This window comes from Molossus molossus, unplaced genomic scaffold (genome assembly GCF_014108415.1).
Source record: "Molossus molossus isolate mMolMol1 unplaced genomic scaffold, mMolMol1.p scaffold_m16_p_24, whole genome shotgun sequence".
Lineage (NCBI taxonomy): Eukaryota > Metazoa > Chordata > Mammalia > Chiroptera > Molossidae > Molossus > Molossus molossus.
In genome coordinates, this window is record NW_023425360.1 from 617,400 (window position 1) to 642,186 (window position 24,787).

At 59.6% G+C, this 24,787-nt stretch overlaps 1 protein-coding gene across 1 annotated transcript in view; it reads left to right on the forward strand.

Moving 5' to 3' along the window:
• The first annotated feature begins 455 nt into the window (after positions 1 to 455).
• RASGRF1 (Ras protein specific guanine nucleotide releasing factor 1) overlaps positions 456 to 24,787 on the forward strand; it is a 63,589-nt gene continuing 39,257 nt past the window's right edge. The window contains exons 1-5 of the mRNA XM_036277945.1: positions 456 to 997; positions 10,154 to 10,260; positions 13,284 to 13,431; positions 19,713 to 19,805; positions 21,675 to 21,928. Of these exons, the coding sequence (XP_036133838.1) occupies positions 722 to 997; positions 10,154 to 10,260; positions 13,284 to 13,431; positions 19,713 to 19,805; positions 21,675 to 21,928 (878 nt within the window). The 5' untranslated portion in view covers positions 456 to 721. The remainder of the gene's footprint in view (positions 998 to 10,153; positions 10,261 to 13,283; positions 13,432 to 19,712; positions 19,806 to 21,674; positions 21,929 to 24,787) is intronic.

Below are 24,787 nucleotides of genomic sequence, written 5' to 3' on the forward strand. Positions count from 1 at the left end.
CTGGGAAGCCACCAAGCGCGAGGCTGGAGGCCGAAATGAATGCGATCGGGTTATTAGAACCAAAGGCTCTCAGGTCCACCGTCCTCCATCCACCTCAGATGAGAAAATAAAGTAACCGGAGGAAGCCTTTAGAGAAAATGACAGCTGCGGCCGGCAAAGGGGCGAAAGGCGCAAACTCTGGGTGGCGAGCCTTTGCGGTTGCACTGGGTTCCCGAGAAGAGATCGGATTTACTTTTTAACACCCGAAGGGGAGCGGAGAGGAGAGGCCAGGGGCGGGCGGGCAGGGTGTGTGTCCAGGAGAGAGAGGAGGCGCCAAGGTACAGCCTGTCTGGCTCTGCGCCTGGCAGGCTGCGTGCGTGTGTCCCTGTCCCTGCCGTTGAAACGGGCTCTTCGAGGGATCCGCGTCACGTGACTCTGCCTGCCCCTCCCCAGCGCACGCAGCTCCCCGCTCCCTCAGTTTCCCAGGGGCCAGGGGACAGGGTCGCCAGGCATCTCCTGGGCCCTGGGGGCTCTGCGGAGCCAGCGGAATGGTCCATCTGGATTGCAGAAGCCGTGGCTGGGGCTCGGCGCCAGCTCCCGGAGTGTAGACATTTGGGGGGAGGGGAGAGCGACAAGGAGCCAGCGCCAGAGAGAGGCAGAGCGCGGCGCGCACAGACAGGGGGCTGCCGGGGCTGCGCGGGGAAGATGTAAGCGCGTGGGGTCGAGCTGGCCTCCGAGCACCATGCAGAAGGGGATCCGGCTGAACGATGGCCATGTCGCATCCCTGGGGCTGCTGGCGCGCAAGGACGGAACGCGCAAAGGCTACCTGAGCAAGCGGAGTTCGGACAACACAAAATGGCAAACCAAGTGGTTCGCGCTGCTGCAGAACCTGCTCTTCTACTTCGAAAGCGACTCGAGCTCCAGGCCCTCGGGGCTCTACCTGCTGGAGGGCTGCGTCTGCGACCGCGCGCCCTCCCCCAAGCCCGCGCCCTCCGCCAAGGAGCCGCTGGAGAAACAGGTGAGCCAGCGCCGCACCTGACCTCGCGACGCCCGGGGGCTCTGGGCCTTCGGCTGGCCGATAGGACCCAAACTTTGGTCCCCGTACTCTCAGCGTCCTTGGCGCTAAAGAAGGTTGGCCCAAGCGGGAGGGTGACCCTGTGGTGGACAGAGAGGGCCGGGGCTGCGGGCAGGGAGCAGATGCGGTTGCGGCTGCCCTTCACCGGCGAGTTCTGTGGGAGGCAGAACAGAGGGACCGCAAGGCGGAGATGGGAAGGGAGACTGAAGATGATGAATGCGAACCCACATGCAGCCCAACATGGGGTTCTCGTTCTCCACCCCCACTCCCACCCCTCCGACCCAGAGAGCCCCGATCGTCGCCCCGACCTCGGAGGTGTAATCCCCAGCGCTGTGGCAGGGGCAGAGCCAGAGGGATGCGCCCTGCCACACTGCAGCTGGAGCGAAGCGCAGCCTTCGCTGGCTCCGACAAGTTTGGGGTTGCTCCCGCAAGGCTGGTTGGGTGCCACAGACCAGTGATGGTCTCCCAGCGGCCCTAAGCCCCAGCAACAAGCCGGGGGTTCCAAGCACCCCGCTGATGCGCCCGCCAGGGCTGCTGCGGAGGCCGCGGGCTGGCGGGCGGCGGGACAAGTGGGTGCCTGTCTCCTCCCCGCCCCCTGCGCCTCCGCCTCCTCCACCACCGCAGTCCCGGCCACAGGGCTGCGCTAGCTAGCGTTTCCTGCGCTGCCAGGCTAAAGGGCCAGGCCTGGATCTGCCGGGGCTTGGGCCCGGTGGGGGTGCGCTGTCAGAGGCGGGGGGGTGCGCCGGCCGCGTGGAGGGAGGGGTGAGCACCTGCAGCCAGAGTGGGAACAACCAGACAGGGGAGAGAGCGGTTTTTAAGCTCGATGCCCTCTCCGAAGGCATCCGGTCCGTCCTCCTGCCTCTGGGAAGGTGAAATGAAAGAGTGAACCCCAAGTGTCACCACTGGAAGGGTCCTGAGCGATGCACCGAGGCCCGACCAGCTGGTGGTCACCTGGGCGAGGACATGGGAGCCCAGGGAGGAAACTGCTCACCAGGGTCATGCCAGGAGTTGAGGCCACCTCAGGTGAGATCACGTTGATCTCAGAAGCTACTGCTAAACACAGAATGGGGGTGAGGGGAGCTGAACTGGCTTGAGGTTGCCCCCTAATTGTTCAGGCAGCTCTGAACTGTCCGCAGCTCACCTTTTCCTTCCCTACCCTCAGCCTGTGGGGGCTGGGAATGTGGACAGCGAATCTGAAAACCCGGCAGGTAGGGGCTCCCAGATGGCAAAGCAGAGCAAAGAGCGCAGCTCCTTACGCCGAAAAAGCGCTCACGAGGCCTGGAGGCCAGGCCCGGCCAGAGGTGCTGCTCTCAGCTTTTGATAACCTGCCCTCCCAGCCTTCCAGAACATGGCCAACCTTGCCCCAAAGCCCACCTACCCGTGTGGACTAGCAGTCACCTACAGCCCCAGCAGAAGCTGCCTCCATCCCTCAGCCCCTACACCAGAGCACAGAGCTGGGCCCCGCCAGGCAGGGAGAAAGGTGTGGAGGAAGCCGACTTGCTGTTGGACGACAGTGTCTGTTCCCCGTCCCTCGGAGCCGGGAGCCCGCCTGAGACGGCACCTCAGCTCTGCAGCTTCCTGTCTGTGTGACCTCAGCCAACACACTCAGCCTCTCGGAGCCCCCGTGTGCAACCCGCGAAGTGGTGATCGTAACACCTCACGTTCTGGGGTTTTTGTGAATACAATTAAATAAGGTATCGGAACGTATGCTCACGATGCATTTGAGTGGGATGTCGATAAATCTTAGTTGAATCTGAATTCTATCCACCTGGGCAGGGCGTAAAGGCCTAACACAAACTGGACGAGCGGAAAGGAACCTCAGAGACACCGTACAGCACCCTGCTTCCTACTTCACAGAGGAACTGAAGACCAAAAAGGGGAAGGGGGCACCCGACATCACAGAGTACATCCATGGCAGAATCAGAGCTAGAATTCATCCCAAGTCTAAGAATTCCTGCAAATGAGATGCTACCTTGATTCCAAGTCATTGAGCTCAGGGCTCGGCCCTGAACTGTGCTCACGGTGGCTGGGGGAGGATCAGGGTGTAAAGCCAACGGAGGTCTGCAGGCGTGTTCGGAGCCCTCCTTCAGAACAGCACCGGTCAGAGGCTTGACGTGTTCACTGAGTGGCCCTCTGGGCATGAGAACAAAACAGGGTGAAAGTAGGGGACGGTCTGGCGCCGCCCAGCCCAGGCGCAGGTCCCACCACAGACGCTCTGTCTCCTGCCCTTGTCCGATGTGCCATCTGACTTCCAAGTGAGTCTGGTGCCTGCGGAGCAGCAGATCCTGCCCCTTTGGCCTGTATGTGCCTACAAACACTTACAACCTTTCCCTTTCTAAACCTCTGCGTGACACGGATGACCCCAGCAGCTAGCTGCTCCGTGTTCCTCCTGGACCTGGGGCCCTGATGGCCCTCACAGAGCCCAGCTCCAAGACATCCTGTGACTGTGTTTGCCTTGCATTCGGGCCCCCAGGAAGCCTTGACGCCAAATCTGCTGGCCCAGGGCAGAGCACCACACTAGGAGGCCCCCAAGAGGCTGACCACTCGGCCGGACTGGTGAACACATGGTTTCAGGAAGATGTCATTTTTGCCCAGGTCTAAGCAGGCAGCTTCCACTAAGAAGGGCCAGGGATGGCTTCCAAAGCAGCAGAAACCAAGTCTTGGCTGGGAGGCCCCGGTGGCAGGAATGGTTCGGGGATGGAGCACACCGTGGGTGCATCAATTAGCTCCGCATTTGACATCCTAAGGGCTGGCTGGGCTCCAGTCCAGGCCCCGTGCTGGGCCACACCCCTAAGAAGCTGCAGTGGCACAGTCCCTAGCTCCTAAATACGGGTGCCTCACACTGAGAAATTGGCCTGAGTGCTGGGGTATGAAGGCACCGAGCGCCATGCCCACCCTAACGTGATGCAATCTCTTCCGGCTGATTCTACCCAGTCTGACTGTGCCCACTGCAGCCCCAGCGCCTGGAGCTCAGGCCTGGGACCCCCAGGCCGCATGAAGTCGGACGGGCACGGCCAAGCTGCCACACCCGGGGCCCTGCTGACTCAGCGCTGACCTCCTGGCCTCCTGACCCTGCAGCTGCACACAGGAGGCACAGGCCTCTGGACTTACAGCTTGGGTTTAGCTGCCCTAGCAGGTGTCCCTTGGTGTCCCTTGCCCTGCTTTGGCATGGAATTACTCCAAACTGGCTTTTCTCACCCCCACTCCCAGCCCCCCCAACAAAAGCTTTCAGCCCCAACTTCTTGCAGGGGGAACCTGACCAAACCAACATCAGCATTTCCCTCACCCCCCAACCCGGAGGGGCCACAATGCAGACCCCAGGCTGTTCCTGACTCCCAGAGGACAGAAGGGACACAGACAGGATCCTCAGCCAGACCATTGGCGCTGGTGTGGGTGGAGACTCCGGAGCCGGTGGGCCACGCAGGGGGAGCCGTTCTCGGGGGGGGGGGGCAAGGAAGCTCACTCATGGTCCCCATCACCAGACACATGGGTGGTGCCCTGGTGGATTAAGATCTACAACTGCCCCCAGGCTGTGGGTGTGGCTGGCTCACAGGTGAGGGTCAGCACCCCCCACAAGGCAGTAGCTGAAAGAAGACCTATGCTCTGGCTGCCCCTCCACCAGCTCACCCTCTAGACCTCAGCCTCTCTGTCAGTGAGGACAAGGCCAACCCAAATGTAGGGGAACAGGCTGAGCTAAAAGCAACACCCCTGAGACACGGCATGCGTATGGCACCAGCCAGATGGTGAGCAGGCCAGCCCCAGCCCAGCCCCCAACGCGTGAGGCCCCAGGAGTAACTGTGGGGTGCTCATTTCTCACCTTCCCCCCCAATGTTGCAAGAGCTGAAATGAGGTTGCACAGCTTGTACCTTAACTGGGACAAGAAGTACCAGGTCACTGCCCTCTGCCAGGTGCCTAGACTCACAAACAGGTGACGACCGTTGAGTGGCGATCGGGGCCACACCTGTGCTGGGTCCTGTGGGTCCCTCGAAAAGGAGGCCTTGAGTCTCGCGTACAAAGAGCTCCCGGTGGACGGGGGCCTTAGGGTCCTTCTCAGCGATGACCATGGGTGGGAGCTGTCACCCCCTGCTACCCTGGTCAGGACCTCCTGTGTCCCGTCCGGTCCCTCTCCGGGCAGCTGGCCGCCAGAGGGACCCTCCAAAGCCCCTGGCGGAGCTGGACCAGGTGCCGCCATCTGTAGAGGAGGCTGGTCTCCGAGGGTCTCCCGAGATCAGGTGGGGCTGCGTGAGGGCGGGAAGGCTTTCTCCTCTCCCCACAGAAACAGGTGTGGGCAGGGCTGAGGGCCCGCCCCGTCCACAGAGCAGCCCCGCTTTTCACTGCGCCCCAGATTAGGGGTCCGCGTAAAACTTCTTCACTTGCACTTTGAAAAGCGAGCCCTCCAGCTCCCACAGGGCGGGCTCGGGGTTTAGAGGTGTCTTGTCACAGAGAACTTCGGAAACCAGACCGCAAACAACTGCTCCCAGCAAATGCAGGTTATTAACACCTGCTGTGAGCCCCGCACTGGAGGGTGTGGTTGACGTACCCCACCTCTCTTACTCACCCCGACAGCTCTGGGAAGTTATCCCTGTGGACCCATTCTCGAGATGACGGAACTGAGGCTCAGAGATGTTGGGGTCACTCTTTCGGGGTTACAGAGTGTACTGAGCCCAGGGCTGCCTGACTCCAAAACTGCAGCATCTCCCCTGCTGGCTGCATTCAGACGGGCCGGGGGGCTGGAGCTCACCGTCCTCAGCCAAGAAAAATGGAGGGACTAAAACACACCTGCAGCGAAAACATGTCACTGCCAGTCAGGTGACTTTTGTGAAGTGGCTTTGTTTCAGCTTGGGGTCCCACGAGCGTTGGGGGAAACTCGCCGATGAGGCACCCCCACACACATGCACACACACAGTCCTGTTTCCCGGGACTGTGTGTGGAGCGGGTGCGTGTGCAGGAACAGGGCTCAGCCCCCGGTGTTTGTGCAGGACCTCTGACGCGCGGACCTGGCAGGCACCCAGAATACTGCCAACGCCCAGACGCCTCCACGGGGGCCACTGTCGTGCAGGGAGCAGCTGGGAGCCTTGGACACCCCACTGCCTGTCCCCCATTCAGAGAGGGCCATGCAGCCCCCCAAGTGCTCAGCCTCTGCTCCCAGCTCATTCACTGAGCAGCGTCCGCCTGCAGCGTCAGGGAAAAGCCATGGTTTCAGCCACGGGCACTAGCGTTGAGTCCTGGTGCTGCCGCCTCCTAGCTTGGGAAGGTCTGCAAGCGCTGAGCCTCAGTGTCCCCATCTGCGAGATGGAGACCGTTCCAGAGCCTGCCTGGGAGCCCTGTCCTGAGTCATAAACGAGGTGCTGTTTGTAAAGTCTTTGCATAACACAGTAGTAGGTCTTATTGATCAACGGAGCCATTTCGGGGTCAGCTTTCGCCTTCCTTGGGGAAGTGATGGGTCTCACCTGGGCCTGGGGCAGGTGGGAAGCCAGTCAACAGCGAGCCCTGATCCTGCCCATAAAGACAGAATGGGGCGTTTCTGGAAGAGTCTGAGCAAGGTGCCCCACAAGAGGAGCAGGGATCGCCGCTTCGCCCCTGGTGGCCACATCGTCACCAGCCCGTTAGTCTGCTCTCCTAAGTCTCTCGAGGACCCGCCCACTAGGTCCCTCTGTCCTCGCCGCTCTCGTCCAGGCTGCCGTCGTCTCTCATCTGGACTTAGTGGTGGCCTCCTCCCTGGCGTACGAGTCGGGAGGGGCTGGGTTATGCTGCGGTGACAACCAGGCTGCACCCCGAGCTTAGTGGGCACTGGCGGGGGCAGCATCCTGTTCCCACCCCTGCCATATCAGCAACACAGTAACCCTGCTGTTGGGGTACGGACACCTCAGGGCCTGCTTCTCCCAGGCCCCGAGTTCTCCCTGCCAGGCAGTGCCAGAGTGAGACCTTGGCCCAGCCTCAGTTTTGGGGCGTTCGGGTCAGTGGGCATCCAGGCCAAGTGTTCAGTCCGGCAAATTATATGTTAACGACTTGATCTTCCTCGACCAGCAGAGTGAATGCAACCTCCTTCCCCTGAAGAGCAAGATCATTCGTTTCAAAAAAAACAAAAAACTTCCTAGTGGAGTTCTTATGTTTTTCAAATCGGAAAAATCCAATTCAGACCTTAAAATAAAGGCCTTTCGAAGTTAATTTTAGAAGAACGCATGAAGAACGTCTTTTGTGTCCACACACAGCAGCTGAAGGGCAGAGGTGTCCAGAGAGTTCATTCAGGACACACCGGAGAGGGTGCTGGTGGGAAGGCGGAGGGCAGGCCGGGAGCTGTGCCGCCGCAGCCGATGTGGGAGACAGCAGCAGGGCCAGGCTGTGGCCGAGCCTCACTTGAGGCTGACCCCCAGGGCCAGTTCTGACCTGGCGGTCACTCCTCACCTCCCTGGGCTGACTGGGGACCAGAGCAGCACGTGGCCCAGACCCCCTGGGAGACTGGGAGCTGGACAGAGACCTGAGACAAACACTCCGCGTGGGGCCGGATCCTGGAAAGTGTCAGACTTGAGAACTCAGAGGCAGAGCAGGGGCAGACTGTGGCCACTCACAGCCGGGGGAGAGGGTCATGAAGTGGGTCCAGTGTGACCTCGTCTTCACTTGATTACATCTGCAAAGACACGGTTCTCAAATACTCGCAGGTCCCAGGGAGACGTGGATTTTAGGGGACGTTCTGGGTACACACGAGTGAATGCACACACAGGTGTGCTTCCTGGCAAGCTGCCACCCACAGGCTGACTAGACCCGGTGCCCGGACCTTGCAAGTGATTCTGCCCGTTCACAGACCATTCCTGAGCACTTACAGTGTTACCTGTGAGGTGGGTGATGACCTCCCCACTTTGTGAAAGAGAAAATATAGATGAGAAGAGACATGTTGGAGGCCCCACGTCTAAATAAGCAATAATAAATTTGAGCCCTCGCCGGTTTTGCTCAGTGGTTAGAGCGTTGGCCCGTGGACCAATGAGTCGCGGGTTCAATTCCGGTCAAGGGCATGTACCTCGGTTGCGGTTCGTCCCCGGCTCTGGTCGGGTCGTGCAGGAGGCAACCAGTCAATGTGGCTCTATCACATCAATGTTTCTCTCTGTCTCGCTCTCTCTCTCCCTCTCATTCTATCTGATGATAAATAGAAAAGTATCCTCTGGTGAGGAATTTAAACAATAATAATAATAATAAATTTGAACCCAGGTCCCAAAGGCGACTCCCTGGAACACTGGTGTGATGAGATATTAATAGATCTTCCAAAACAAATGAAAGCAAAAGGATCCATGGTGAACTGAGTTCCGGAAAAGGTTCCATCATTGCAGGACTTCTCAGTGCCTTTACTATGTGAATGGACCTACTGCTCTCCCCGGAGAGCACAGACGTGGTTTATGAAGAGCCAGCACCCCCATTCCCACTGGCCCTGTTTCTCAGTTAGGACCCCGAGTCTCACCTGCCCACAGGCTCCTTCATCCAGTGCCAAGTCCAGGGCCTGACCAGACGGTTGGTGCCCAGTGAAGGTTTGCTATCCTGGCTCTGCCTTCTGCTGTGTGGCCTTAAGCAAGTGGCCTGACTTCTCTGAGCCTCAGGTTCATCCACTGCAAAACGGACAATGATACCTGTTCCAAGTGAGGCATGTGGGAACAGTTTGGGGGAGACAAGCACGTACCTGTCCGTCATCTCGAGAGGCGGGGAAGCGCTGGGGGACCCACCTGCCGCTGTTTTCTACTTGCTTCCATCCTGAGGGGGAGCCGCTCGCACCAGAGCCTCCGGATTCAGTTATTGGAGGCTGTGGATGACATTTCATTCTATAGCCCCAGTGATCTGTTTCCTAGGAAACAAGTGAGAGACATTGACGGCAACAACCCCCCACACATACATACACACGCGCGCGCACACACACACACACAGATACACACACACACACACACACACCCTGGCTGCCATCCAGCCTGATAATTAACAGAAATACAGTAAATGTCAGCAGAAGCTGAAAATACTTCACTTGCCCCACCAGGTACTGCTGCCCCTGCTGCCCCAGCGCCCGGGGACTGAGACCGCAGGAGCAGTGCCCTCTGACATAGACCTGGCTTGAGGGTTCTGCCCTGTCCCCCACCGCTTGCCTGTCTCCTCTGGTTTTTCCAGGACCAGACCCAGGGGCCCCCACAGGCTGCCCCGGCTCACTGCCTGTCCACCCCTTCTCACTCATGCCTCCCAGCTCCCGGTGGGTCCGCATCCTGAAGAGACGGGGCCCACAGGCGTGCACAGCTGCAAGCCCACCCCTAGCCGAGCCTGTAAGCCTGCCCTTATCCTGCCCATGCCCCCAGTCTATGGCACCCCCACCTAGGTGCTCAAGTCTGAAGGCTGGGGATTGTCCTCAGACTCTCTCCCCCACCTCTCCTCCACTCAGTCCACCACACTGCCCGCCCCCTGCACAGCCTGGCCCTGGCACCCCATTTCCATTGCATGGCCCCCTCCTACCCCCAAACCTGGACCAGTGCCCAGGCGCTTCCATGGCACTGGGGGGTCGCTGCACCTCAGTAATTACAACAGCCACGTGCTTACTGGGCTCCGGGCATGTTCTGAGAGCTGTACATGTTACATGCATGTTAGTGCATGTAACATGACAGGTGTGTGTCTCCTGCCGGCCCCTCTGCCCGCTGGGAGCTTAGGGGACCGGCCCAGCAGGTGACCAGCTAAGTCAGTCACCTGCACCCAACACAGCTGGCTCCCAGTGGGCTCTCCTGGGGACCGTGTCTGTGTCTTCCTCACCGACCCCAGGACCTAGCAGAGTGCTTAGTACGTTTTTGGAGTGAACTGAACACGAGCTGCCCTGAATCGGCACCCAGTTCCCCAAGGGGATGAGCTCCCATGTGCCTTCCCTCGAGTGGCGCCGATGGTTCTCACGACACCTCAGCGTAGGTTCTGCTCCACTGCACAGAGCCCACCTCGGTCCAGGGCACCCCACCTAGACGGCGTTCTGACAGCAGGGATGAGGGGTCCATGCCCAGCGCTGAGGCAACGGCACTTGGCAAACAGCTGGGTTGACAGGTGCGGCCAGTTCCGCGGACACCTGGTGATGGAGGTCTCTCCCTGGTGCAGCACTATTTCACGGTGAACTTCAGCCACGAGAACCAGAAGGCCCTGGAGCTGAGGACAGAGGATGCCAAGGACTGTGACGAGTGGGTGGCGGCCATCGCTCATGCCAGGTAGGTCTCCCCCAGCCCCGAGGTCCGGGCAGAAAGGGCTGAAGCCAGGGGCCCGTTCAGGCAAGCCCACACCTAGGAAGAGGGGAGAGCAGAGGGGAGAGGAGGAGGAGTGGGTGCTTGTCAGGGTCTCCCGAGAGCCCGGGGCTGGGGTGTGTGCACACAGGGAAGGACAGGCCCTGAGGAGTCTCCAGCTGCTTCGACCAGACTTGCTCATTTCTTTCTACGAGGGCAGCTGAGCACCAGGGGTTGGATGAAGGGTTTCATGGACACCACAGGCTGAGGCCGCAGGCTCTAAGGCAGATACAGCCACCGGTTTGCTGTGTGACCATGAGCCTGTCCTGTGTCCCTGCTGGGCCTCCATCTCCCCGTCTGGAGACTGAAATCCCCTCAGCCCTCTGAGCCCCGCCGGGCTCCCTCAGGAGGGAGACTCGCTGGGCCCAGGCAGGAAAACCAGGGAGTGTGAACCGCAGAGAGTGGGGGCCCAGGCTGGACCGAGTGCAGGGGTCCTGGGAAATATGGGACTTGCGGCCAGGCTGTGGCCCCGGAGCTCACAATCCCCTGGCAGAGCTGAGGACTGTCGCGGGCCGGGACGCCCAGACCCGCCTCTCTGGGCAGTGGATCTTTCTGGCTCGGTGGATGTTGGTGTTTCTGTGTCTACCTCCCTGTGAAGTGTAAGCTCCTGGGGGCGGGGACCAACGCGATTCTTTGCATCCTCAGGGTCTGATGACGGCATAGCCAGGTGCTCAGCCATGGTGGCTGGAGTGGAGAATGCAGGGGTGCGTGCCGAGTGTATACGGAAGACAGGTGGAGGGCACGTGAATGATAAATGGACGGTGGTGAAAGTCTGTGTGCAGGGTGGATGGAGGGTGGGTGGATGGACGAGTGGATGGGTGGATGGATGGATGGTGGATGGGTGGATGGTGGATGGGTGGATGGGTGGATGGATGGTGGATGGGTGGATGGTGGATGGTGGATGGGTGGATGGGTGGATGGATGGTGGATGGGTGGATGGTGGATGGGTGGACGACTGGATGGATGGATGGATGGATGGTGGATGGGTGGATGGTGGATGGGTGGACGACTGGATGGATGGATGGATGGATGGATGGATGGTGGATGAGTGGATGGGTGGATGGATGGTGGATGGGTGGATGGTGGATGGTGGATGGGTGGATGGGTGGATGGATGGTGGATGGGTGGATGGTGGATGGGTGGACGACTGGATGGATGGATGGATGGATGGTGGATGGGTGGATGGATGGTGGATGGATGGACGACTGGATGGATGGATGGATGGATGGATGGATGGTGGATGAGTGGATGGGTGGATGGATGGTGGATGGGTGGACGAGTGGATGGGTAGATGGATGGTGGATGGATGGTGGATGGGTGGATAGGTGGATGGATGAGTGGATGGGTGGATAGGTGGATGGATAGTGGATGGTGGATGGATGGACGAGTGGATGGGTTGATGGGTGGATGGATGGATAAGTGGATGGGTGGATAGGTGGATGGATGGTGGATGGGTGGATGGATGGACGAGTGGATGGGTAGATGGGTGGATGGATGGATGAGTGGATGGGTGGATAGATGGATGGATGGTGGATGGGTGGATGGATGGTGGATGGGTGGATGGATGGTGGATGGGTGGATGGATGGTGGATGGATGGACGAGTGGATGGGTTGATGGGTGGATGGATGGATGAGTGGATGGGTGGATAGGTGGATGGATGGTGGATGGGTGGATGGATGGACGAGTGGATGGGTTGATGGGTGGATGGATGGATGAGTGGATGGGTGGATGGATGGTGGATGGATGGACGACTGGATGGGTGGATGGATCCCAAGGCCCATCTCTGATTTATGCATCAAGCCAGCTCACCAGAAATTCTTTATTATGGCCACAGCCCTGACCTCAGCGTAGCTGTGGGAACCAGGTTATCAGACGTGAGTGTGCAGCTGAGTGACAGAAGGGTCAGCACAGTTCCCCAGGGACATCGCCGCCCAGCCAGGAAGACAGACAGATGTGCAGATGGGTGGGGCATGGAGGCTGGTCAGGAACAGAGACCGTGAGAGACGGGGGCTGCTCCATTTGCAGGGGAGGGGGGTCTGGGGAAGCTGGAAATGGGGAACATTTGAGCCGAGTCGGGGAATGGGGCTGGATGGAATGAGTGTAGATATGAGCAGTTAAGCCCCCAACACTGTAGGAAACAGCGCTGATACAGGAAAGAGAATTCGGAGAATAATGACGGGGCTGTCTGAGCATCAGAAGGTACGGGAGGCCGGACGCTGGGCTGGAACCTGGTCGTAGCTGGTTTGGATATCAGCTGAGATGTCTGATCTCTGCTGTGAACAGCAGGGATCATTGCAAGATCTACACCGAGGGGACCAGGATCTGGAGTGGAAATTTCTGGCACCGTGGGGTACAGAATCAGTGCAAAGACCCAGATTCAGGGCAGCGGCGGGGCTCAGACTCCCCAGCACTTGCCTAGGACCCATAGTGGGTGTTCAGAGCCCCGTGAAATTATGTACACGAGGGCTCTGAAGCATCCCAGAATTCTAATGGGCTGCACGTTCTGATAACCAGGACAGGAATAACTGTCACCTCCCCCCCAAAAATCAGTCTGGCCAGTGCCATGATTCTAGACGCGTAGGGTATTTTTGAAACACCCTGCCCAGTCTGGGGTCAGGGGCAGGGAAGGCTCCCTGGAGATGGTGACCCGGAGCTATCCTAGAAAAGAGGCCACCAGGCTCAGGAAGGAGCGGGCAGCAGGATGCTCTAGGCAGACCTGTCTGTGCAAAGGCCCAGGGGTGTGTGGGCGGGGCAGGGGCACAGGGCCAGCGGGAGGAGCCGGAGGGCAGAGTGAGAGGAAGTGGGTGAATGGGGCAGCAGTCCGGTCGAGGCCCAGGCACATGTCTGGGAGTCGGGACCCTCTCCCAAGCGCAGCGGGTGGTGAGCCCCGCTCTGGTTGGCTCTCCAGGGGCAAGTCGCCCAGCTCACCCGCTCGCCCATCCGCCCGCAGCTACCGGACCCTGGCCACGGAGCACGAAGCCCTGATGCAGAAGTACCTGCACCTGCTGCAGATCGTGGAGACGGAGAAGACCGTGGCCAAGCAGCTGCGGCAGCAGATCGAGGACGGGGAGATCGAGATCGAGCGACTGAAAGCGGAGGTGACCCCTGCAACCCCAGGTCCTCAGGATAGGGGTGGGGGATGGCTCCCAGCCCCTGCTGTGCCAGCCTCCAACCCTAAACGCAGTGATGTGGGCAGAGTGGGAAGGTCCTGTGGTCAGATGGGGGTCAGTCCCCACCTCTGCTACCTAGAACTGCAACGTGGATGAAATCCCCCAAGCTCTCTGGGCCCCCCTTTGTCTGGGCTTCGTATACCCAACCCTGAAAGCTGTGGGGACCGAGTGAGATGGTTTTGGGGAGATTCCTAGTTTCTATGACAACATGCACATGGAATAAGCCTTCAGCACTATCAGCCCAAGACTCTGGGGGGCACAGGGTGCCATTAGAGTGTGGCTCCCGGCTCAGGTCCATCTCCTCTGCGTGGCGTGATGGGCACCCCCCAGGCTGCGGTCACTAGGCTGACCTCTGGAACATGGGCCCTCCAAGTGTGGTCCATGAGGCAGAATCTCAGACCCGCCCTGACCTGCTGAGCCAAGTCTGCCCTTTAACAACATCCCAGGTGACTGTCAGTTCATTAAGCTGGGCAGGCTGGCTCTCACCCCCTCGATGCCCCTCAGCAGCTGTCCACCCCGACAGAAGGCTCTGACCGCCCCTGACCCCTCGCCTCACCGCTGTGCTCAGAGCCATCTGGCCATATCGCTAGGACGGTGGACCTGAGCTCAGGAGGGAGAAATGAAAACACAGGCTCCCGCAGTCAGGGTTGGTACAGAATTTGCAGGGTGTCACGTCACGTAGGTGAAAATTGCCGGGCTCTGGTTGGCGCTGGGGAAGTTACTCTCCCCTTCCCATGGCTCGCCGTCCCAGCCCACGGCAGACGGGTCGCCCCCAGCTTCAACCTCCACCTCCCCTCCCTCTGCCCCATGGTGCCCTCGGCCCCTGCTGGGTCACCCACCTCATGCTCCTGGTGCTGCCTGAGGTTGCCAGCCCCCCCCTGGGCATGTGGAACTAACAGTGACATCCGCCTGGGGCTTCACGGGGTCTTCAACAGAATGTCCTCTGGCCTGACAACCACCCCGACAGGGGAGCAGCCCCAAGAGCTCGGTGCCCTGTCCAAGCCCACTTAGCTGCTAGTGGCAGAGTCAGCACGAGGACCTGGGTCCTGTCCACTCGCCGGTGTGTCTGCTGTGCTCAGAGCCTCTCATGGCCTCAGCATCCACCCAAGTCCAAGCTGAGCCCCTGTAAGGGACGGAGGTCTGACCCCACCAGGTTATCAGTTCATGATCGGGGCGCCAGGGGTCACTCATTCACTGTGTGCCTCAGTCACCTGAGCCCCACCCTCTCCCCAGGCTCCTCTCCTGTCACCAGCCTCCCAGGTGCCCATCTGGGCACATCTTGGCCTTTGGACCTGATGCGCCTGCATGCAATTCCCTTGTACCCCATGTGCCCCTGCCTGGGGAACCCTCCCAGGCCCACTGCCCCCTCCGGGTTCCCAGCCTGGCACACAGGCGCTCAGTCAGCGCTCCTTGCGTAAATGGACATGAGGCTCTGTGGCGGGCACTGCGGAAATGGAGGCTTCTACCCCTAAAACCTGACCGGTTCACAGACAGCAATTAGCAGAACGGACCTTAGTGTGCACATAAGTCAGGAAGTGAGTCATTTTATGGCCCATGTGGGTGTGGGTTTCTGCTGCTTCTGCCTGACAGAGATTCGGGGTTTGGAGGGCAGAGGAGAGGTGGGTGCAAGGTGGAGGCCCCGGTGCTGGGGCACAAAGCAGGTCAGTTGTGAGAGCGCATGTGTGTGTGTGCATGTACATATGTGTGCGTGCACTTGTGTGCATGTGCGTGTTTGCATGTGTGTGCACATGCACACACGTGGCAGCAGAAGCCCATCTGTGGAAATGTGGAGCAATGTTCCCAACTGAGTGCACCGCTCTCCAGGGCAAAGGTTTTTCAAGGAGACGCTGAACGGCCGGCTTGGTCAAGCCCTTGGGTTCAGGTCTGTGTCTCCCACACACGCTCACGTCCCGCAGGGCCCAGGCCACCTGTTTGTTCAGGACGGGCTCCAGAAGGCGGAAACAGCCCATGGCCCGGGCAGTGGGCCATCAGGTGGCAGGAGGCACTAAGTCAGGAAGTGGTGAGTGGCACCGTGACAAAGACAAGGTCTGAGGTCAGAGCTGGCAGGGATCTGGACAGAGGTCCACAGAGGAAGGGACTCACCCTCCCGTGCTGCAGCCCGACCCGGACTGGATCTCCCGGCTCAGACCCCAGCCTCACACGCCCTCCAAGTTACTGCCCCCGCCTCGGAGACAGGCTGATTGAAGGCTGCACGTTAGGGAATGGCTGTTCCCCAGGTGCTCCAGGCTCTCCGGGTTCACCTTCCCTCAGACGCCCCCCACTCCTCCAGAGGATTCCCGGGGGCTCTGCTCCCCAGCTGGTCCCGTGTCTCCCCACAGTGGCTGTGTCCATTCAGTCTTCCTGCTTTACCCCAGGGAAGGGGTCAACATGCACCTGTCAGGACCAGCTGGGTTATGCTGATGCTGCCACAAACGACCCCAGTGTCCTCGCGGCTTAGAACAGCATAGGCCGCTCTCTCGGTCACGAGGCGTCCTCACTGGGAGTCAGGGGCACAGGCTGCGGGGCTCTGCCATCCCGCCAGGGGACAGGAACGAGACACCCCTGCTCACTTCTCATGGGACAAGCGAGTCACATGGCCACGCCTGAGTTACAGGGCCTGGGAAACAATCCTGCCCCCTGAGGAGGCTGAGAATCCTAGAGCCCTGAAGATGACCTGCCGCAGCCCCTCCATCCATCCCCAAGCCCCTGACACAGGCCGGTGTACAGAACAGACGGTCCAGGAGGTTTGGACACATCAGAGGTCTCCGGGCGGAAAGAGAACACGGCAGAAGCGAAGAGAAGACATCCCACCTCGAGTCGCCTTTCCCACAACAAGGTTCCCTCACCGACCTCTCCACACACTCCCCTTCTGTCGGGTTTCATTCAGAACTTCTTTCTCTACCAGGCCCCTCGCCCTCCACCCGGTGACATGCCGGAGCTGCTCACACCAGCTGTAAAGAGCCAATGTTTTCAAGAATCTGCAAGCTATGTCTTCAGCCTTTGGTGGCTCACAATGGGTGAGATAGGAAGGTTCACACCATTCCTTCTGCTCAAATTCCTTCTGTGCCATAGCCACCTGTTGGGCTCCTATCAGTCCTGCAAAACCTCTTCTGGAAAGCCCTTTTCATTTCTGTGGTGAGACCTCCCACTGCAGTAGGTGCACATCTCTGTTTTGTCCTTACCTCGTTGGATTACAAGCTGCCTCTGTGGATGTCCAACCCCGTCTGAGGCTGAGCGCTCCTCCAGGGACCCTTCTGACTTCTCCACCCCCAACCCTGTCTTACCTGTACCAGGATGGTGCCCAGGACATGCTGACGGGTTAGCACAAAGGGAGGTCAAGGTGGACGTCTCCTAGGAATTGAGATGGGGGAGAGAGAACCGAGTTATGTGGCAGCTGGTTGAAAAGCAAGAAATACTGAGATCTTGTGCAAAACATTGGCGGAAAAAACCTGGATTAATTCCACCATCAATTACCGCACCGAAGAAACGTGTTCTGCACCAAAGGAACCGTCTCCAGAGAGGGCACTGGGGTGGGGCAGGGGCAGGTGCACCATGCTCCAAGGGGCATGACAAGTGAGGGCCAAGAAAGCCAGTCTTCGAGTGGCAAGTGGACGGCTGAGACTCCAGGCTGGGCAGCCAGACGGGATGCTAGCCAGTGAGTCGGGCTGTGAGCCAAAGTCCCAACTCCACACGGCCACAATGGACAAGGGTCAACTGAGCAGCTCCTAGATGTCAAGCAAGCCAGCCAGGGTCCAAAGCCAACCCACCCCAGCTGGGGCCTGCCAGGGTTGGAGAAAGGCAGCCTCTGGGAGCTCACGGGGGCTCCTGGCTGCACCGGGCCGTGGCCCAGGGCCCTGTGGGTGGCCAGGCCCACAGCTCTGCCTACCTGGCCTGAGGCTCAAACAAGGCTCCAAAGCTGCTGGTGCAGCCCGAGCAGGTGGCAGAGCACCTGGCCGAAGTGCATCTATTTTCTGCCCTGGCCCTCGCGGAGCAGCTGTCTGGAAGGCCTCTCCCAGAGAGGAGCACCACCAATTTTATACACAGATGCACACACACGCCACCCAGCTAAAGGTGCAAAGCTGAGAACTCGTGAAGCAAGCAGACTGGCCTGGGGGTGACAGGGTCAGGCCAAGGCCGAGGGTGCTGAGGGCGTGTGAGTCTCCGGGCTTCCGGGAGCACGTGCACGGGTGTGCGTGTGAGTCCCTTCGCCCTGAGCAGGTCAAAGACGCAGCTTTTATTTCAATGTGCAAATGTTCTCAGAGAATTGAATAAAAAGGTGGGGGCTGGGGAGAGCAGAGCAGCAGCTCCCCTGTCGGCGCTGACTATTTCCCAGCCAGATATTTTCAGCCACTCTTCACGCACCGCCAGGTAATTTTAGCAACTGGAGCGAGAGCCAGAACTGTTCCGTTTCGCTTTCCAAGGGCTTCCGCTCAGCGGTGAGGCCATTCGTTCTGCAGTTCGGCGAGTGGCCTGAAGAGGGAGCCGGCGTCGCGGCAGCGTCTGCAGTTCCCCTGAGATGCTACCTTTAGTTTTTTTTAAATTATTTATTGACTTTTTGTTTGTTTTTGTTTCTCATCCTCACCCAAGGATATTTTTCCATTGATTTTTAGATAGAGTGGAAGGGAGAGAGAGGCACATTGATTGGTTGCCTCCTGCAGGACCCCAACCAGGGCCCGGGTGGAACCTGCAACCCAGGTACATGCCCTTGACTGGGAATTGAACCCAAGACCCCTTGGTCTATGGCTATTAATTTTTTTTTTTTTTAGAGAGAGAGAGAGAGAGAGACAGAGTGAGAGAGACATCGATTGGTGTTCCACTTACTTGTGCATGCATTGGTGACCCCTGTATGTGCCCTGAGCACGGATGGAGCCCTCAACCTTGGCATACCAGCACGATGCTCCAACCAAGTGAGCTACCCGGCCAGGGCCTGGGCAGCTACATTTAGTTGTATGTGGCCGAGTGACTGTGGTGTTTTTCTGTGGCTGAGGATTTTGTTGCTCTGGGTGGGTTTTGTTTTGTTTTTTTCATTCATGAATTAATGGGGCCATCAGGATGCGTTGAGTGCCCAGCCTGTGCCCGGCGTGGGAGCACAGGAAGGAACGCAGGGTCTCGGTCCTCCCCACGGGGCTGGAGAGTCGGTGGGCGATGCCGGCACCTGAACGTCTGAAGAGGGGTCCACAGCTCAAGGCAGCCCCGGTGAAGGGCGCCCGGCAAAGACATGCAGACTGAGGGTAGAAGGCTCTGGCCTGTCCACGGGAGGTGTCCCAGGCCCCAGCTGTGCCCATGTCTTTGATCCCCAAAGAGGCAGATGGAGGTGTTTAGGTTCTTAGACGTTCGTTCCCAGGTTGACACATCTTCTGGGCCAGCAGTTCCCAGGCTGTGGCCCTCAGAGCTCTCGGTCAGAGAAGCACGTCCGGCCCGCCCAGGGCAGGGACAGCCATGCCCACAGGACTCCGCCCGGCCACCTGCCTTCTCTCGCAGCCACTGGGCTGCCAGTGGGGTTGGTTAGGAAAACAAAGGGGCCCCCACGCGTCCATCAGAGGTGAACGGATAGCAACATGTGTTCTGTGCAGACAAGGGAGGGTTGCTCAGCCGTAAGGAGGAAGGGCGTTCTGACACTTCTACAACCCGGGTGGACCCTGAGGACGTGGCGCTGAGGGAATCAAGCCAGGACCACAGACGGATCCACTTTGAGGGGGAGCCCGGAAGGGCCAAGTGCACAGAGACCGAGGGTAGAAGGGTGGTTGCCAGGGGCTGGCAGAGGGAGGGGAGCTGGTGTGCAGCAGGGTTAGAGGTTCACTTCGGGAAGGTGAGATGCTCCAGAGATCAGTGGTAGGGGTGGCCGCACGGGCCATGAATGTACTTAATGCCACTGAACTGTGCGCTTACAACTGGCTGAAAGATGAGCTTCGTGTCACTGTCTTACAACAAGAGACACCCGGGAGCGATGGCTGGGGGTAGGGAACAGATCAGATTCAGGCTGCAGAGAGCAGAGCCCAAGGTCACTGGGAGCCTCGCTGCCTGCACCCAGGGGACAGGTCCCCCCCCCCCTGCTCACTCAGACATCTGCTCAACCACCTCCCACAGAACAAGGGACCTCAGCCCCGGTGCTGTTGGCCCTCAGAGAAGAGGTCACAGGGCGCCTGCGGACCCTGCGGTGCCTGCCGGCCGGCCATCCTCTGGGATGCTGACTTGTGTTTCTGTTGCAGATCGCATCCCTGCTCAAGGACAATGAGCGAATCCAGTCCACCCAGACCGTCACCCCCAACGATGAGGACAGTGACATCAAGAAAATCAAGAAGGTGGGTACCATCCCTCTGGGCTGCACCCCCAGCCCTCTGCAGAGAGCCTCCTGTGCCCCTGCCCCGGGGCATCCCCCTCGCCTCGGCTCCGGAGACAGAACCAGCAGCCCCCGACCCCTGAACAGCGCCCTGTGGAGACGTCTCTCTGGTCGTCCCTGTGAGGAGGGTGGCTCAGTCCATTTTATTCTGAGAAAACGGAGGCTCCAGGAAAGAAAGGACAGGAACCCAGGGCGTGGGACACGCAGCCGAGAGCCTTCCTCACAACACCAGGCAGCCTGACCAGAGCCCCCAGGCCACCACGCCGAGGTCACTCCCTCCTATCAGCAGACATGTCCACACAGCTGCCCTCCCGTCCCCGGCGGACCCCGGCCCGGGAATCCGGCCTCAAGAAGACCCCACTGTCGCTCCCAGTGGCTTTGCCCTGTCAGAGTCCAGGGGACAGACATGTCAGAAGGGACCAGGGATCCAACCCACAGCCAGCACCCGGGGCCACCCCGCGGGGTGTGGAGGAAGGGCCCAGTTTGTGGCCGCAGCTTGTCAGACCTGAAGCAGGGAGCCTGACTCACCCTAAAAAGAGCAAGTGCAACCCGAGAACCCCACCTACACAGTGAGCAAGGGGACCACAGGCCAGGGCGCGGGGGCTCTGCACCCACAGGCTGCTTTCCTTTTGCTCTCTCATTGTCGCCAGGGTTGCACGGGCTCCACATGTCACATAACAATCCTCACTTCTGGTCTCAGAAGTAGAAATCGCTGCCGCTCATTCAGTACTTTTCACGTGCCGGACATTATTCCGGGAGCTTTCTGGCCGATGAGCTCGCTCCTAGCGGCAAACCCGCGGAGGTTTTATTATCTGCATCTCCCACAAGGGAACAGAGGCACAGACAGGTGCAGGGACTCGCTCAGGTCACACTCAGTGTTGGACAGTCAGACCCTGGCCGCCAAGCTCCAGAGCCCACGTCCTGGAAAGGCAGGTCCCTCAGCCCCAGGCCCACCTCCCACACACAGGACAGGCGTGGAGGTGTGGCCACCTCGGTCCCCAGCCAACCGCCTTCGAGCGGCTGTGACCTGCCAGGCCCCACAGGGCAGGGACTCCCTGGCCGTCCTCCTTGGCTTTGGCCCCACTGGGCTTCCGGCCGTTTTGAGAACCATTCAGGTTGGAAGCTTTTGGTAAGCATCAGCTGAACCCACTGCCCTCCCCCCGATGTCCCCTCTGGTCCTCAGAGAGCTGGCAGGGCCCAGTCCCGGCCTCTACTCTCCAGTTGACAGGTGTAACCTGCCCAGGGGGACCCCTGAGTCCCCAGCCTCCCATCCAAGCACCACCCTGCACCCTGGCCCCGGGTGTCCTGGGTGCCCCCTGTTCGGGGATGGCAGGGAGCTTGGTGGCACCTTGGTTGAAGTGTGTGCCTTAGAACAATTCGCTGTGTGAACCGAGGCCTTCCCCAGGTTCCTGCCACCAGAGTGCTCTGAGCTCCCTGGGGAGGCAGGAGGGGCGCCCCAGCACCGGGTCTCAGAGGCGCTGAGGAGTCTGAGGCCGGAGAGGAACTGATGTGCCACCTTCTGTTCGGCTGGATACTCGCCCTCTCCCCAGACCAGCCTCACGGAGCCTCGGCTCTCAGGCTGCGAGGTGTGAGCCGTGCCCAGCACAGCCTGGTGGCCTCTGTCCTCAGCCACCTCCCGTTAAGGGGCCACACTGTCCTCCTCCAGAGAATGTTTCCATGGGGGCCAGGGGTCCTGTCCACGGCGGAGGGCGGGTGCAGGTGCAGGGAGGTCAGCGGCTGAGCCAGCGCGCCCCACCCCGGAGCCCAGCAGCGTCGCGCCCGTCGTCCCTGAGGGACGCGCAGCGACCACGCGCCCGGCCTGTCCGCACAGGTGCAGAGCTTCCTGCGGGGCTGGCTGTGCCGCCGCAAGTGGAAGAGTGTGATCCAGGACTACACCCGCTCGCCGCACGCCGAGAGCATGCGCAAGAGGAACCAGGTGGTGTTCAGCATGCTGGAGGCCGAGGCCGAGTACGTGCAGCAGCTGCACATCCTGGTCAACAACTTCCTGCGCCCCCTGCGCATGGCCGCCAGCTCCAAGAAGCCCCCCATCACGCATGACGACGTCAGCAGCATCTTCCTCAACAGGTGAGCCCCGCTGAGCCCCCGCTGGTTCCTGCCCAGCTGGGGGCGGGGGGAGAAGCCACGCCCCCAACAACGTGGGGTGCAGGGGCAAAGGGGGCCCACACGGTGCACATCTAAGTGCTGGTTCTGAGCGCGGCCGGGCTGCCCCGGGATGTGGTCAATGTTTGGAGAGCTTTCGCTTGTCAGAACGCGCTGGGCTCCCGGGGGCTGCGGGTGGCTGTTGGCATCTGGGCGGTGGAGGCAGGGATGCGCTGAACAGTCGGCAGGCCCGGGACAGGCCCTCTCAGGGCGACTCCACCCAAGAGGCCAAGGTGTCCAGGGTTGTACCCAAGCTACAGAAAGCAAACTGCGCCCCGTTCCCACCGCGACAGGCAGGACCAGGTGTGAACCGCCCAGGGCACAGGCTGCCAGCCCCCTTTCCGCACACAGCTTCCCCCAGACCTCGTGCTAAGTTGGTGATTCGGTCACTAAAAGGGGCCCTTGGAGAGAGAGGCCTGTCTCCAGGTTGGCAGAGTCCTCGGGGATGTTGCGGAGCTGGGGAGGGTTGTTCAGCCAAGGGGACGCGCTCACGGAGGTGGACCAGCTGGACCCAGGGACAGTGCAGGGAGCCTCGGCGCCGCCCCATCGTGACAGGCCTCCCCCGGCACAGATGGGTGGTGTCTGACTGGTAGTGGCCACCTGAGCCCTGGGTGCAGGAGAATGAGGCCCAGCGGGGAGCGTGCCCGCAGCCCCCGGTCACACCTGCCTGGGCTGGGAGTCAGGAGGGCTGGCATTGATACCCAGAGGGCTCCGGGCAGAGGGTGGGGCGGGAGACCAGGGGTTGGGCGCTGCCCTGTCCACCTTGCACTGGCCGTGGGCAGGTCACGCCCCTTTCTGGGCTCAGGAAGGGAACCGGGAAGGTGAGCCCCTCCCAGTGTGTCCTGGGAATGTCGCTGCTTCTCCCTGGGAAGCTCCTCCCACACCCCTCTCCTTCCGACATCCATCTCCTGCTCTCTCCGCGCCTGTCCTCGGAGGTCATGTCCCTGGCCACCCCATGCCACCTGCGGCCACCAGAGCACGTCCCCTGCTTGTTCGCTCCTGGTCCCTTTGGTAGCAGCAGGCACCACCATGAGTGTCTGGGCCCCTCTGGACCATAACCGTGCTGGGGACGGACACAGTCCACAGAGGACGGCTGCACCATCACACAGCACCACCCGGGGACCCGCCAACGTCTCCGCAGGGCCAGGCGGTCAGCACGTTAGACCTCGCGGGCCAGACGGACTCTGTCAAAACTAACTAGTCAACCCTGGCCGGTGGCTCTGTGGGGTGGAGCGTTGTCCCCATATGCCAAGGTTGTGGGTTCGATCACTGGTCAGGGCACATACAACAACCAACCAGTGAAGGTGTAAATAAGTGGAACAAGTCAATGGTTCTCTCTCTCTGTCTAATCAATAAATTTAAAAAAAAACTAAGCAGACACAATCCATAAGCAGACGGGCGAGGCTGTGACCCAAGTCCACTCACAGATACGAAAATGTGAATTTCACATCATGTTCACAGATTATGAGACAGTCCTTTGATTTTTTTCCCCCAACCATTTAAAAATGTAAAATTCACCCAGCCGGTGTGGCGCAGTGGATTGAGCTACGTCCCATGGACTGAGAGGTCCCGGTTCAATTCCCGGTCAGGGCACATGCCTGGGTTGTGAGCTTGATCCCCAGCAGGGGTCGTGCAGGAGGCAGCCGATCGATGTTTCTCTCTCACATCGACGTTTCTATCTCTCTCCCTTTCTCTGTCTCTAAAAAATCAATAATTAAAGAAAAACATATTAAATAAAATGTAAAAATTCTCCTAAGTTTATAGGCCGTACAAAAACAGACAGCAGGCCAGTCTCCTGGATGGGAAGACCCCATGTCCCAGAGAGGTCATTCCCTCCCCAAACATGATCTACATTTAATATCATTCCAATCAAGGGCAGCCCCACAAAATGATTTTACAGTTCAAGTGAAGGAATAAATACTAACGAGTATTTACTCTGGAAAGAGAACGAGAGAAATGTTCCCTACTTATAATTAAAATGTAAAGCTTCATAAGTATATGAAGAGTAATGAAGTAGATCAATATTACATCAAAATGAAACAGTCCAGAGACAGTCATACAAAAGACGGCCTCACAAAGCCGAGAGACGGTGGCGCACGTGACGAACGGCACCGGGCCGTCGGCCATCCCAGCTGGCAAGGGTCACGTTGCATGCCTGTTCACGTTACACACCCAAGTAACCGCTAGTTAAGCTTTTGCTGGTGAAATGAAACAATTAGAGGCCAGTCTGTGTGTGCCACCCAGGGGTGGAACAGGGTACCCCAAGCACACAGCAGGAAGGAGATGGAAAAACGGCCCCAAACTCCAAACACACACTCCGCTGGGCCAAGAGCTGAGCATGAGCGGCCACGGCATGTGTCTGGACCGATGACATGAGCTGTTTCAAATTCGTGAGGGAAAAATAATAAGTGGACTCGACTAGCCGATTCCGAAAAGTCGAACTTCACGTGGCCGACCACAGGAAGAATATCCAACCTACCCACCCACCCACCCACCATGATTTTTCCCCAAGCGAATCCAACCAAACTGAGACCGTGTTTCCTTATCAGTGGGTAACGATGGGAATTCGGAGAAACAGGGTTACAGGTGAGACGCTCTCAGCTTCTACTTGAAACGGAGGCTTCGCACGCTGCCTGACAGCCGTTCTGCCCCCACCGCCTGGTCCCTCCGGGAGCCTGTGGGGACTCCCTCCTGGGCAGGTGACCCAGGGCTCTGCCGTCACCTCAGAAAGCTGGTCCCTTGCAGCGGGGTCTCGCCTCTTTGTCCTGCTCGGGGCCCCGAAAT